We start from the raw sequence: 13,196 nt of genomic DNA on the forward strand, positions 1-13,196 counted from the left end.
AATAAGATGACCTGATGTCAAAATTGGATTTTTAAAGTATGTGAATCTGTGCATGAGTTATTTGTGGAGAAATGCTGGTATATTGAGTGTATTTTTAAAATATTTCTCCAGTCTTCCCCAGCCACAACTGTTACATCTCCTAGTTCTACTCCAGCAAAAACTATCGATACGTCTCCTCCAGTTGACCTTTTTGCAACTTCATCTACAGCTGCTCCAGTGAGGTAAGTTAGAAAGCATATTTGAGTTACCGAGCTTGATGTGGATGCCAAAGCCACACTTGTAACAGGAGGCTTGCTTGCAAGGTTTTGCTTGCTTTACAAGTAGTGTACATCAGTATTGAATGGGCTACATTACTCTACACATACAGAGATCTAACGAAAAAAAAATTGCAGCTACTCTCATTTGCTTTCAGTGTAGTAATGATTTTGTACCATTCTCAACATAAACTTTTAATTGAATAGACTGGAGTAATGTGCAAATCCAAAGTAGTCTTTGCTGACCTTCACTATTCTGTTTCTAAAACTGCTAAATTAAGATTCTTTTTTCTTGCTGTTCAAATCAGTTAATGAAGCACAAAATTAATGAACTTTTGGAGGTTAAAATAAAAAATAAACATTTGACTGATGAGAAAATCTGAACCTTGCTTTCAAGTCAAATCCAGAACAAACCACTGTTGCTCATTGTAATGAGTAGAAATGAAAGAACTCTAGACATGTAGCAGCTCTAAGCTTGAACCAAAAGTCTGAAGATGTGACTAACTTCAGTTAAATGTCAGGTGAAGTACTTCACTGAAGAAAGAGCTTCTACTGTTTACTATTTAAATGTTCCAAATGAACAAGACCTTGTTTCCTAAGCAAATATCTGGCTGGCTTAAGCCATATAAGTTTTACCAACTCTCTTCTACATAATGCCTATTTATTGCCTGGAAATGTGGATTTCTTGCTTTCTGATGTGGCACAATGAAATTTTGAAGTAGAATGGAGCTCTTTTCAGTTGCAGCAGTTACTTGCTCTGTTCTTAGGGACCACTTAGGATTTTGGGTTTTGGTTTTGGGGTTTTTTGTTTGGGTTTTTTTTGTTTTGTTTGTTTGGGCTTTTAGGACTGTAAAAGTCTCACATCTGTTACAATATCATTATCAAGTAATGGAAGTAAGTTAAGGTGCCATCCTAGGGTATAATGTATTCTTGGTACTTACTGCAGTAGAGGTGTTTATGGCCACTGCTCTAATGCTAAGGCCCGAAAAAAATGTGTCTCTCAATGGTTTCATCAGTCATCCAAACTAAGGGTAATTCCTATAATCCAGTCATGTTTGGGTTTTTTTTTTTTAAACTTGATTACAATGGACAAATTCTTCCAGTATTTAATATCTCTCTTCTTTTCCTTGGCAGCTCTTCCAAACTATCCAGTGATCTTTTGGATCTTCAGCCAGATTTTGCCGCTACTGGGCAGGCAGCTCCAGCAGCCCCTGCTGGAGCTACTTCATGGGGAGGTAGAGAAACCTCGCTGTCAGCATCTCTTCTTGCAGTCTCCATCTTCTTGCCTGGCTGAACTGAAACCTGGCTCTTTCTCTGCTGGCACACGATGTTCCCAGCTCACTCCCAGGCTTCAGCTGACCTTCAGTCAGGCATCCCTTTGCAGCAAAAGGGCTACTCCTTTTTCCAGAAGTTTCCACTATGCATAATAGTATAAGCTGCTTCTAAGGTCCTGACTGCAAAGCTGGGGGAGCCAGGATTATGTAACTAAGAGTGAGCAGAAAGGGGATGGCTTAAAGTGAACAGGTAGGGTAGGCACTTTAAAACAGAAGAACTGCTCATGTGCTTATTGGCAAGGTGAGGGCAGAAATCAACTCTTCTGTTCCTAAAGCAAAGCCCACAGATCAGTAGGGGGAGGGTCAAAAATATCTTTTAAACCAAAAATGCATCTAAAGGCAATGGTGGCAAATTAGTTCTGCTGCAAGTGTGATTACCTCTGACAACCCTTAACATATTTTATTAAAATCTTCCTTGTCTACTTAGAATAATAATATGAAGATGGAAGTAGAGGGCTAACTGCTTTCAGATAGGAATACCTAACTAGCTCTCTGAAATCTGAGCTCTGTAGTGAACTGAGGCTGTTGTTCCAGGCAGCACTAGCAGCTGGTGGTCTGAAGAGGACTGCAATAAATGTAGGCAATGTTCACTCCTGTCCTGTGAAGACAAGGAATTAGGCCAGTAAATGTGATTTAACTTACATAGTTGTAAACCCACTGTGGTGTAATCTTAAGAGATCTTTGCTTGTGTGGCAGCTTAATGAACTCATCAGCCATCTCATGGCAGGAATTCTACACTGAGTCATGCTGACTCTGCTATGAATGCTAATACTGGGTACTAGGCTTCTGCATTCCCTATTTCTGTTCTTAGCTTTAGTTCATTAAAGACGACATGGTATCTCAGCCACTTCATTATGACAGGATAGCTATGGCTGTCATGTAGACCATGTTTTGCATGTTTCTATTTAATCTGTTGAATTGAATATTTCTTTTTGCAGAAGTGTCAATTTCATTAATTGTAATGTAATCTTACCCAGAAAGCAAGACCAAAGAGTCATCTATTCTAGGATGCCTGGGACTAATTATTCTGCAATTTGTGATTGCGTCCTATTTGTCTTGCTTTGTCATTGCCAAGTACTGGAACACAAGCTTTTGAGATGTTCAAAAGAGCTCAGGCCTCTCAGCTAACTTTTTAAAGCAGTTGCTCATTTATACAGAGTAAATAGACATTAATATTGTAAAATATTCATTTGCATTGTAATTAAAAGCTGATTTATTTGGTTTTTTGCTTTGCTCTTTTGGACAAAGCACCTGTAGTTTGCAACTTGGGTGGTTTTATTCTGAATTACTGAAAACTTTTAAAATTGACTAGTAATGCACCTAGTCTTCTTATTCCACAATGGAAAAGGACAGCTAACTTTTTTCCTTGGGCCAGGATTGTCGCTAACCTCATCAAGTATACTTCAGTCTTATCTTTCAGAATAGTATTTTGGTAACTTAGTAAGCTTCAAGTTTGTCTGCTTTACTGCTAGCAGGAATCCAGGTACGATGACCTGTCACTGCACTGGAATCTTGCTGCTTTCTTTTTTTTCCTTTTTTTTTTTTTTTTCCTTTTTTAAACTCTTTTAAATAATTGTCAAACACCATGTCAGACATGCATAAATTGAGAACTAGAATGGCTTTATTGTGAAAATACTGAAATTTCCATAATTTCCATTAATGTTTCATCCAGTCATGAGAGAACCTTTGAGCCTTTGTTAAGTGTTGGGGTTTTTTTTATTTACTTATTTAAACTAAATCTGCAGGATGAAGCCAGTAGTCCTTATAAATTGTATGGCCTCATAGGTACTACAGAGCCTTCTAATTACTGCAGGTGAGGCCACGTCAGGAATACTGCATCCAGTTCTGGACTCTCCTGTTTAAGGGAGAGGGGGTTGGCAGAGGGCTACCAGGACTCCAGGGATCTAGAGCACATCTCTATGGAGAGAGATTGAGGGAGCTGGGCCTCTGTCATCTGGCAAAGAGGAGGCTAAAGAGGACTCTTAATAGTAGCTGACAATTACTTGAAGGGGAGTTACAGAGCAGAGCCAAAATTTTCTTGGAAATGATAGTTGACTATAATGAAGGGTAATAACAATAGATGGCAGCATCAGAGGTTGATTGGACACTAGGAAAAAAGTATTTCACTTGGAGGGTAGGGCAGTACTGGAGCAGATCCCTGATGCGAGCTAGTGGACTCTCAGTTCCTGGAGATTTTTCAAGACCTGACTAGACAAAAGCCATGATTGCCCTGATCTGGTGTTGGGTGTAATGTTGTTCTGAGCAGGAGGCTGGACAAGGTGACCTTCCTTCCACCCAGGACATTTGGGAGGGTGTGTAACAGTGCCTCCCTGCTACTTGAGCTTCTTGCTCATCTGCAAAACTTTTCTGGCCCACAGCAAGTTAACGTGGAAACTCATGAGAAACAAGTAGTAGGAGGAGGAAGCTGGAAGAATTGCTGCAGTTCAGAATAGCTAGGAAAATGTGAATATCAAATACTTCAGGATGCAGCACCAAACTGGCACTTCGAATGTCACATAAACATCAGGAATACATGTCACCAACAAACAATCCTACTTTCTCAGTCTTACTGACAGTGTAGATTCCATGTATTCTGGCATATACTGTATATTTGGTATAGTACACTATATATTTAGTGGTATATACAGTATACTGTATATTTTGTTTTATACCTAGTATATTTCTGAATGCAACATAAGTTATCTAGCAAATTTACTGTAACTTCTGAAAATCTACGCTTCTGTGCTAACAGGAGGTGATCAAGGTAGGGTGATAAGCTGCCTGCAGCATACCACAAGTGAATAGATAGGCATTTGGCAGGCAAACTAGACTGTAGTATTACACAACATACAGTAGGTCAAATTCTGCATCCTTGTGAGGTCTGACTCTCAGATGTAAAAGCAAATTGACTTGAATTTCTGCTCTGAACTACCTTGCAGTGTGCCTTAGAATATGGATTTGCTATTAGTATTGTTACTTTAATATTACTATAAGATAAAGCATTGGTTTTAATCCTTCTCATATTAACAGTAAGTGTAGATTGCCATGCTGGATAATTATCACTTCGCTGTATTGTGATCTATAACATAACTGGATAACAAAAATGCATTGAAGAATGAGCTAATAGAAGGTGAAAGTTTGCCAACAGTTGTTTATTTCAAGTCTAGCTGTGAGATGTCCACCTGGTGTGCAGTAATGAGATACCAGAGTGCTGCATTTTTAATATACTGTTACGCTTTTTCAGAATGGCTTTTTGACTTACCTCAGCTTGTGCAGTCAGTCTCAAGTAGAGCTCTCCCAAGGAACCAATTACGAAAATACCTACATGTAGTTTCATGGTGGCTTTTTAACAAGTGTTGCAAAATAAAGACAAACTTGTGAAGATTGAGCTGTGCTTGCTCAAAGCATTTTGCTTCCTACATACTGACCTGTAGTAAAGCATCTGGACTCTGTGCTGGCTGCTCAGTGTGGACCAGATGAACCCATGACCCTGTTATGTGTACAATGAATCTAGGAGCAACACTGGGCTACTGGTTAGTAAATAGGTAGTTGCTGAGCTCAGACTATTCTAACTCCAGTATAAAAATGTAATAGGCCTGGTTAGTTTTCACAGGCTTTTATAGCTTATAGTTGGTTTTTTAATGTAGGCAAAGCTTCCTCTGTCTTTGAGCTCAATCTGACTGATCTCAGAGGACATGAAATTGTAGGAAAGTGTGTCAGTAAAGATACTTTATTGGCATCCAGAAACAGTTGACTAAGGAACCGAAGTTGAAAAAAGCCAACCTGGTTATGCTGTCAATCATTCATACTCTTCATAGCAAGTGTTAACAGAGGTGGTTGATTCTGCATAGTATGCTTGCTGTATCACAAATGCAGCTTTCAAACAGGGGCTGCTCTCCTTTTTTTTTTTTTTTTTTTTCTTCTACTAAACAGTTGTCTCAAGTACAAGAACCACAGCCTGTCTGCCTCTCAGAATATACTTGGGGCTGTAGGGATGCCATGTATTGTATCCTGAAATAACTTAATGCTGTATTTGCAAGCTGCTGTCTGCTACAGTATCCTGGCTTCGGTGCCAGTTTTGTGAAGGGTTCTAGGGCTGACGGGTGGATCACAACAGCTCGCTTTCATAGAACAGTAAGCTGAATTCTGTCTACTTTTAATGACTGCAGTGTTGATTTTGACTGCTTTCTGACTACTTTGGTCTAGAAAATACTTGCAACTAAGCAGAATTATCTTGAGATTCTCTTTGGTATCTCAGTATGTTCTGCTAATAGCTCATGGATTTAAATAAGCTTCAACTATGCCTGTTTACTGTACTTCTACGTGAGCACTGGGGTTCATTGGGGCTCACTCTTCCCATGTACGCTTTTACTTGGTGAAAGTCTTGAATCTGTGTGCTGTTAGGCCCAGTAACTTGCATTTAAAATTTTCAGTGCTCTTAGGGGATGTTAGCTGTTCATAAACCTCAAAGAGGTCTACCTACTTCTGGTGTTGCTCTCACACTGCTAAGCCAAATACAAGAGAGAACTAGTATAGTGGTGAATTGAGCTTCTAAAGAAGTGGTTCTTGGCTTTGCCCTGGGGTAGTGAAAGGTAGGAGACCTTCCTGTCAACCCTTTCTCAGGCCACTACTTGGTTCTCTCTATTACAGTTTAAGAAAAGAAAACCAGCTGTATAAAACAGAAGTGATAAATACTACCAGTATTTGAACATCTTGCTGATTAGATATTAAGGAACTTACCAAATGTGTGCAACTTATGTACTGGTTCTGTTTTGAATAGAGCTATTAAACAGAATGAACTTTGCCATGTAACAATAACTTCCTGAATGTTGGAAAATCAAGTGCAGAAGTTATGTTTAACCTAGACATGTCACTTAGAGAATGAACATATGGCTAATGAACATCTTCAATCTGGCAGTTCTACTAATTGGTCTGTTTCTTTATTTTGCTGTCATTTTAATGGACAATCACTAGACCTCTTGGGAGAGGGTGAGTAATATTTTTCACTTCTAAGATTTCTGAATGTTAAGACTCCTTATTAAAAGCTCCAACTTTCTGGAGTTGAGTGGTTGTGGTCTCTCTCCCTCTTCCCCTTACTTTTCCTATTTGATCTTCATTATATGATTGCATATAGATAATCTGGCTGCACTTTCCGGTGTTACCTCTGAGCCACAGATTTCAGATCCATTTGCCCCAGAGCCTAGTGCAACTACTGCTGCAACTACTGATACTACAACTACTTCAGCTGCTGCCGCTACAACTACAACTATTACTGCTGCCACTGCTGAAGTGGATCTCTTTGGAGGTTAGTTCGGTTGCTCTAGTGTTCTATGCCAGCTTATAAGGTAGATGAAGTAATACTGAGTTCAGCTATTGTTACAAGGCCTCTAATTTAACTAACTGTATAAGAGGTGCCTGTATGTTGGATGCTAGATGGAACAGGAAATGTAGACTGTCCAACTACCTCTTTGTTTGCTGTGCTTTTAGCTAATAGACTCCTCTGCATATATATGGAAACAGAAAACTGTACATGCTTAAGACTGTGTTACCTCATGGTTGAACAGCTAAGAACCTTAGTTTTCAGGTCCACGCTGGGGTAAGCAGGTATTCTTTCCACATTATTCAATAACTATGCACCATACTACAATTTCTGGAAAAAGGAGAGGATGGACATGGCAGCTTCCTGCCCTTTCATTACATGTCACACTTGAGCTGGGTTGCGTTTCTTTTGGATCTTTCCTGTAAATATAGTAATTTCAGCTGGATCAATACTATATTTAGGCATTCTTGAGTCTGGGTTTTATTTCACGTAGCATTAACAGTAAATTAAAGTGACAATGAACTTGTACGAAATGCCAACTATACAACTAACATATAACATATTTAGTTATTTAGTTATGCTCTTGAAGTCTGTGATGTTAGCAGCTAACCTCTTGAGTAAGAATAAAATCCCCCCTGTATGTTTTCAGCTTGCTTGTCACTCTCATGGAGCAGGAGGCTTCTCAACAGTGCGTCAGAAATTACCATTAAATTATCATTTTTCAACACTGTACCAGCCCAGGTTAATGGAGAAATGTTCTGATTTACAAACTACTAACATGTTTGAGATCACCTGACCACTGTATTCTTCTCGTTGTCTCTTCCTCTGATGCATGTTTCCAGCGTGACAGTGGATGTCAGGAATTAGTAATAACTTGCTGTCAAAACTGAATTCCAGTATATTCTCTGTGGGGGTGTGCTTATCTATCGCTTCTAGTGACAAGAGTGCTGAAGAAGTCTCATACATAAACAGTTTGACTACAAAGGTGTTTCCTAAAGACTGAAAGTTCCCAGTTAGAAGTTTTGTTTAGGACTGACTTCAACAGACATGTCCAAGATATCCCCAGTAAAACTGCTGAGAAGCTGTAAGAAAGGACTACAACTGCTACCTGCTACTTAACCCCTCCTTTTACAAAGATGGATAATAGTCCAAGTGCCACAGGATCAGGCAGTTCAGAAGCAATTTTAAAATAGTTGTGGACAGCAGTACTGGACACCACTAGGAGCAAGAGAGAGCTGGTGTTGGTTACTCTCAGGAGCCCGTTGCAGAAGTCAAGGCCTGTGCTTATTAACAGCCCTGCAGATGCATCGTGTGTGAAACTTCTGGTGTGTAGACATTGGGGTCGAGCCAGTCTTGGATACAGCACTTTCAAATTGCGTTATTGATTTAGCATATATATATATATGACTTTAAAAAAAAAAAAAAAGGTACTTAAATGGCTAGAAATCACTGTAAACTTGCAACCAGATCAGAAAAACACCTACCCTTGCCTATTCTTCCAGTACTACAGCAGCAGGACATATCCTTCTTTTTTTCTACCTCTTTCACTATTCTGTGCCTGAAAAAATGGCTGCTACCAAATCATGTGTCTACTTTCACATTTATAAAGTGGCAAAGAGCTGGATGTTTTTAGTTTCTAGAGATTTAACTGATCACTAGATTACTTAGTGGCACATGTTAAGAAGTGGAGTTGCCTTCATCCTCCAATGTGGAAAGAATTTTACTTTTGCATTATCCAGATTTCCGTGACTTGATCTCTTCTTTTAAAGAGAATGTATTTTGTTGCTCAAATGCTGTAAATCTCCAGTGGATTGTATATTAGATGAATACTGACTCTTTCCTAGAACACTTTAGGAAGAAGCAAGGTTTTATTATTTACAGTAGCATCAAGTTTCTGGATTTGAAAACCTCTAATTCTCAAGAAGAAAAATCTCTAAACACACTCAGCAGTGAAGGTACTTTTGCAGTGCCTTCAAGGCACCCACAGGCCCGACCCTTTTAAGATCCTGGAGCCCATACTGAACTTCAGTCTCTACTTACGGGGTTTTTTGTTTCTTTTTTTGATGGGGTGTTTGGGGCTTTTTTTCTGAAGCTTCTGCTATAAGTGATGTCCTACACTAACATTCCTTGCTACTTTAAGACTGTGTACAGTGCAAGAAGTGGTAGCTTTTGGGCAGACACTGTTGCTCTCTAGCTTTTGTGGTGCTAGGCATGCTGACAGTTCATCTTAATAAGTAGGTATTTGACCTGTGAGGTCTGCTGAAGATACAGTCTTCAGGGTCACCTTAACCTTTTGCAGCTTGCCAATTCTCAGTTGCTTAGTAGAACACAGTTCCTTGCAGTGAGGGGTCGTAGGGGAAGGTACGGGAGCAGTGATCTCAGGAGAAAGAATGTAAAGAGTCTGCAGGGAGTGTCTGGGGAGGGAAAGGAAGCTGAAAGCTGCAGGAAAAAGGCAGCCAAGTTGATGGAAGAAGTAGAAGAGGAGACTTTCCAGGAATGACTGTTGACTTATTATCTTGCACTATATCACTGGTACTTTGGCTGATAGGAGCCTGCATGCTGACTATGACTGGGCTTTGTCTTTAAGAGGAAAAGCAGCTCTGCATTATGTCTTCATTTCTAACATGGTCTTGGAAAGCAGATGAGAAATGCAGGATTGATCCAGCATAGGTTTTTTTTGAAGAATTCCATCTGATTAATGGGCAAGCTTTCAGTTACTTGGGCCAACTTGAAGAATTCTTCATCTTGTTTCTAAGAGAAACAAGAGGAGGCTGTTTTCAAAGTGCAGCTGGAATCTTTCCTGAGAGGGAGAAATCTAAAGGTAGAAGAAAGGTGAAATATCTTGAAATGCCATGCGTCCCAATAATAGAATTTGGACATGGTGTTGTGGGACGCTAGTGATGTGCTCTTGAGTTATATTCTGTTGTGTGATTACACTGTAAGTGGTGCAAGTAACAAGTCATGGCAGACACTGTGCAAATTTCAGTTATTAGGCATTCAGATGACATGAATTGTAAGCGGGCAGGAGAACTATGGTTTTCTCTTTAAAGAAACTAAAGGCAAGGTGATCAAGACTTTTTGGCACTTGAGGGCTAATGAATGTCCCTTATGCTGGAACATGCTGGTATAGCAAACTAGTGCTTCTTTTAAAAAACAACCACCAACAAAAAAAATCCTGTAATTCTTACAATTCTTTCCTAGCACTGAGCCTAGTGGAATATTTCTTGTTAGCTCAGGTCAGGTTCTCAGTGTCAAAAAGTAATGAAGGATGACTGAAGAGGAAGAAACTGTGGAAACAGAAAAAAACTCTTTTCATCTGTACACTTTAGTTCTATGATCTTTCCTATACTTGTGACTTTCCATAAGGTTGCTTCACATGTTGCATAATACATTAAATGATTGTAAATCAGTAGTATCATCATGTGTGAGTAACTATTGATGCCATGGCACCAAATAAAGCTTGAATTTATGAAATGAAACAGATCACTCTTCAGGAACACTTATTTTGCTGCAGACAAGATGTATTGAAGCACTACTTCAGTATTCAGAACTTAAAAATGCCCTTGTTTGCATGTCATTGCAATAACAACTATTTTTATTTAACAGTTTTAAGTGTTACGCAGTACATAATACATACCTATCACTCCTAATAGATGTTCCATGCAGTGTGAACTTGCAGAGGTTTCAGCAACATCTCCTTGAGTTTCCAGGCTGTCTATGAACCCAAGTGAGGATCATGTGCTACTTGATTCTAGAAGTCAAAAGCTAGATTCACTTTTGAAGCAGAAGATGCCCAAATGTAAGGAAGTGGCATAAACTGAGTAAATATAGAATCATAGAATCATAGAATCATCTAGGTTGGAAAAGACCTTTAAGATCATCCAGTCCAACCATTAACCTACACTACCAAGCCCACTCTAGACTAATCAAGGGTAGACCAGACTAAACCATATCCCGAAGTGCCACATCTACCCGTTTTTTAAACGCCTCCAGGGATGGTGACTCCACCACCTCTCTGGGCAGCCTGTTCCAATGCCTGACCACCCTTTCCGTAAAGAAATTTTTCCTAATTTCCAGTCTAAACCTCCCCTGGCGCAGCTTGAGCCCATTTCCTCTTGTCCTATCGCTAGCTACTTGGGAGAAGAGACCAACACCCACCTCACTACAACCTCCTTTCAGGTAGTTGTATAGTAACTGCTTTAAAGGGAGACGATCTATTACAGTGCTGGATATGCAAATGTAGGGTTGGTTATATGCCAATATGGAGAAACAAAAAAGAAAATGAACAGTCCAATTTTAATTTTTTTTACTAACAAAATGTGCAGTACTTAATTGTATCCATTTCTGCATGTGATGCTAGATTTTAGCAGAGGGCATCTGTGCAGGTGCAGCAGAGCCTTTCAAAAGGCTTTGAAGAACTTGATGAGCATTAACTTTAAAAAAACTAACCAAACAAACAAAAAACCCCACACACAACACCCTTGGTTTGAACTGTGAATTGTAGGGTCATCTGTTCTAATTGGTCTGTCTCTATGCTCGTATAGGTTTCTTGAACTTCTCAGCGTAACTAATATTAAAAGTTCTTAATATGGCATTTTTCCTTTAGGTTCCATTATGAACTTAGGTGTTTATCCCACCTACCATTTAACCCAAGTATGATGATAAAGAAAATGATAATGCTTAGCTAGAACCTTGCTCAGAAGTGGCAATAAATAATAAAGCTGGTGCCAAGCTAGCTAGTGCCAAGTGCCAAGCTAGCTGTTCCCTTCCATCTGTGGGCTGGAAGGACTTTGTACCCACCTGAATTTCTGTGGCTGTTGCACATGGAACTTCAATACTGTGCATCTGGACAGGAATAGGTGTTGCTCTAAGGCTGAAGTGGTCCCAACATACAACTTGTGACTATATGCATTCTGAAATCCCACTTTATATGAAATCTGGATTCTATCCTTCCATGCTGGGAAGTAATTAGTAGTGTTGTAGTGTTGATCGACTACTGTGCTGTTGGCCTGCAAGCTTGTGTGGATAGAAATGTATTCTTTTCAAAGAGCCCAGGGTGACCCTCCATCTGAAAGCTGGCCCTGTAGAGCAAAACCCAACACACATGACCATATGCATAGAGTATTCTCAAGTAGTATAATTCAAAACTCTTCAGTCCAGTTCTGTGTTGAATTTCTTCTACGTGGTGTATGCCAGTGTCGGGTATACATACAATACTGTGATGTTTGACTAATTATGATTTTTTTTTTTTAACTTGGACAACTGCCATCCAGTTTTGTTGTTGTAACCTGTGACGTGAAAAATAGAATTATATATGAAATGGCTTATTAGCAGGCCTTTTTTTGCTACTAACTCATTTTAATTCTATTATACAAGACTAATTGGCTTTCATGTCTTCTGTTGAAGTTTCAATGCATGTTCTGTTGAGCTTTTTGGATTAAGTGGCACAAACTTGTTTTTAAAATGGTTGGTTTCATTTTAAAATTGACACTCAAGTTAAAGCATGTTAAACTTTTTCCAGTACTAGTTTGACAGTGCAATTGCAGTATTCCCCAACAGAATTTTTTTTAAATTTCTAACCTTGTAGCAGTAGAAAAATGGCCTTTATGAACATCTTGAAGTATTTAATCTCGATTGTGCAGTCTTTTTGTGAAGAAAATGCTTGCCTATGAGGATAGTCCAAATGGCACTGTCCATTAGGACTACTTCATGGAATTAAGAGCTACAGATGGTGGTTTAAGCCTAGGAATGATGCTGTAAAAATTCAGAGCTTGAAATTTAAACATACCACTTAGCAAGTGGCAAACAAAAAAACAGTCAAAGAAAACTCATGAGCAAGTTGTTCCAAAAGCCCAAAACAGTTGCTTTCCCTGACTTGACTGGTTGGCTTTAGAGGTGATCCTCAAAGGAGAGACAAACTATGGCTGGCCAGCAGCTAAGATGAATGTTCTTGATCTGTCAGAAGCAAGCTGAGTAAATATAACCTATGCATCAGGTTATGGCTTCAGAAAGATCTGATTGGAATACTGTTAAGAAACAAGTAAGTTCAATTTCTCAGACATTGCATGACTGACTTGGCTCAAAAGCTAGAAATGGTAGATGCAGATCTCTGCCAATGTAATTCGACTATTATTCGTAACAGTGCTTAAGTTTGCAAAGCACTATGCAAATAAAATCACAGTTGCAGATTAATCACATGTATTATGGGCTTTGAGCATGCAAGTTTTTAATATCTTTATTAACACCAACTTACTGCCATACCTTTGCTCTTTCTTCATTAGTTAATTT

At 39.1% G+C, this 13,196-nt stretch overlaps 1 protein-coding gene across 27 annotated transcripts in view; it reads left to right on the top strand.

Moving 5' to 3' along the window:
- SNAP91 (synaptosome associated protein 91) overlaps positions 1 to 13,196 on the top strand; it is a 68,221-nt gene that overhangs the window by 34,761 nt on the left and 20,264 nt on the right. For 20 of the 27 annotated variants that reach the window (XM_075708259.1, XM_075708263.1, XM_075708269.1 and 17 more), the window contains 4 exons: positions 112 to 221; positions 1,389 to 1,489; positions 6,563 to 6,577; positions 6,723 to 6,893. In XM_075708259.1, the coding sequence (XP_075564374.1) occupies positions 112 to 221; positions 1,389 to 1,489; positions 6,563 to 6,577; positions 6,723 to 6,893 (397 nt within the window). The remainder of the gene's footprint in view (positions 1 to 111; positions 222 to 1,388; positions 1,490 to 6,562; positions 6,578 to 6,722; positions 6,894 to 13,196) is intronic. The other 7 variants (XM_075708265.1, XM_075708280.1, XM_075708285.1 and 4 more) reach the window with 2 other exon arrangements.

This window comes from Pelecanus crispus, chromosome 3 (assembly GCF_030463565.1).
Source record: "Pelecanus crispus isolate bPelCri1 chromosome 3, bPelCri1.pri, whole genome shotgun sequence".
NCBI classification, from domain to species: Eukaryota; Metazoa; Chordata; class Aves; order Pelecaniformes; family Pelecanidae; genus Pelecanus; species Pelecanus crispus.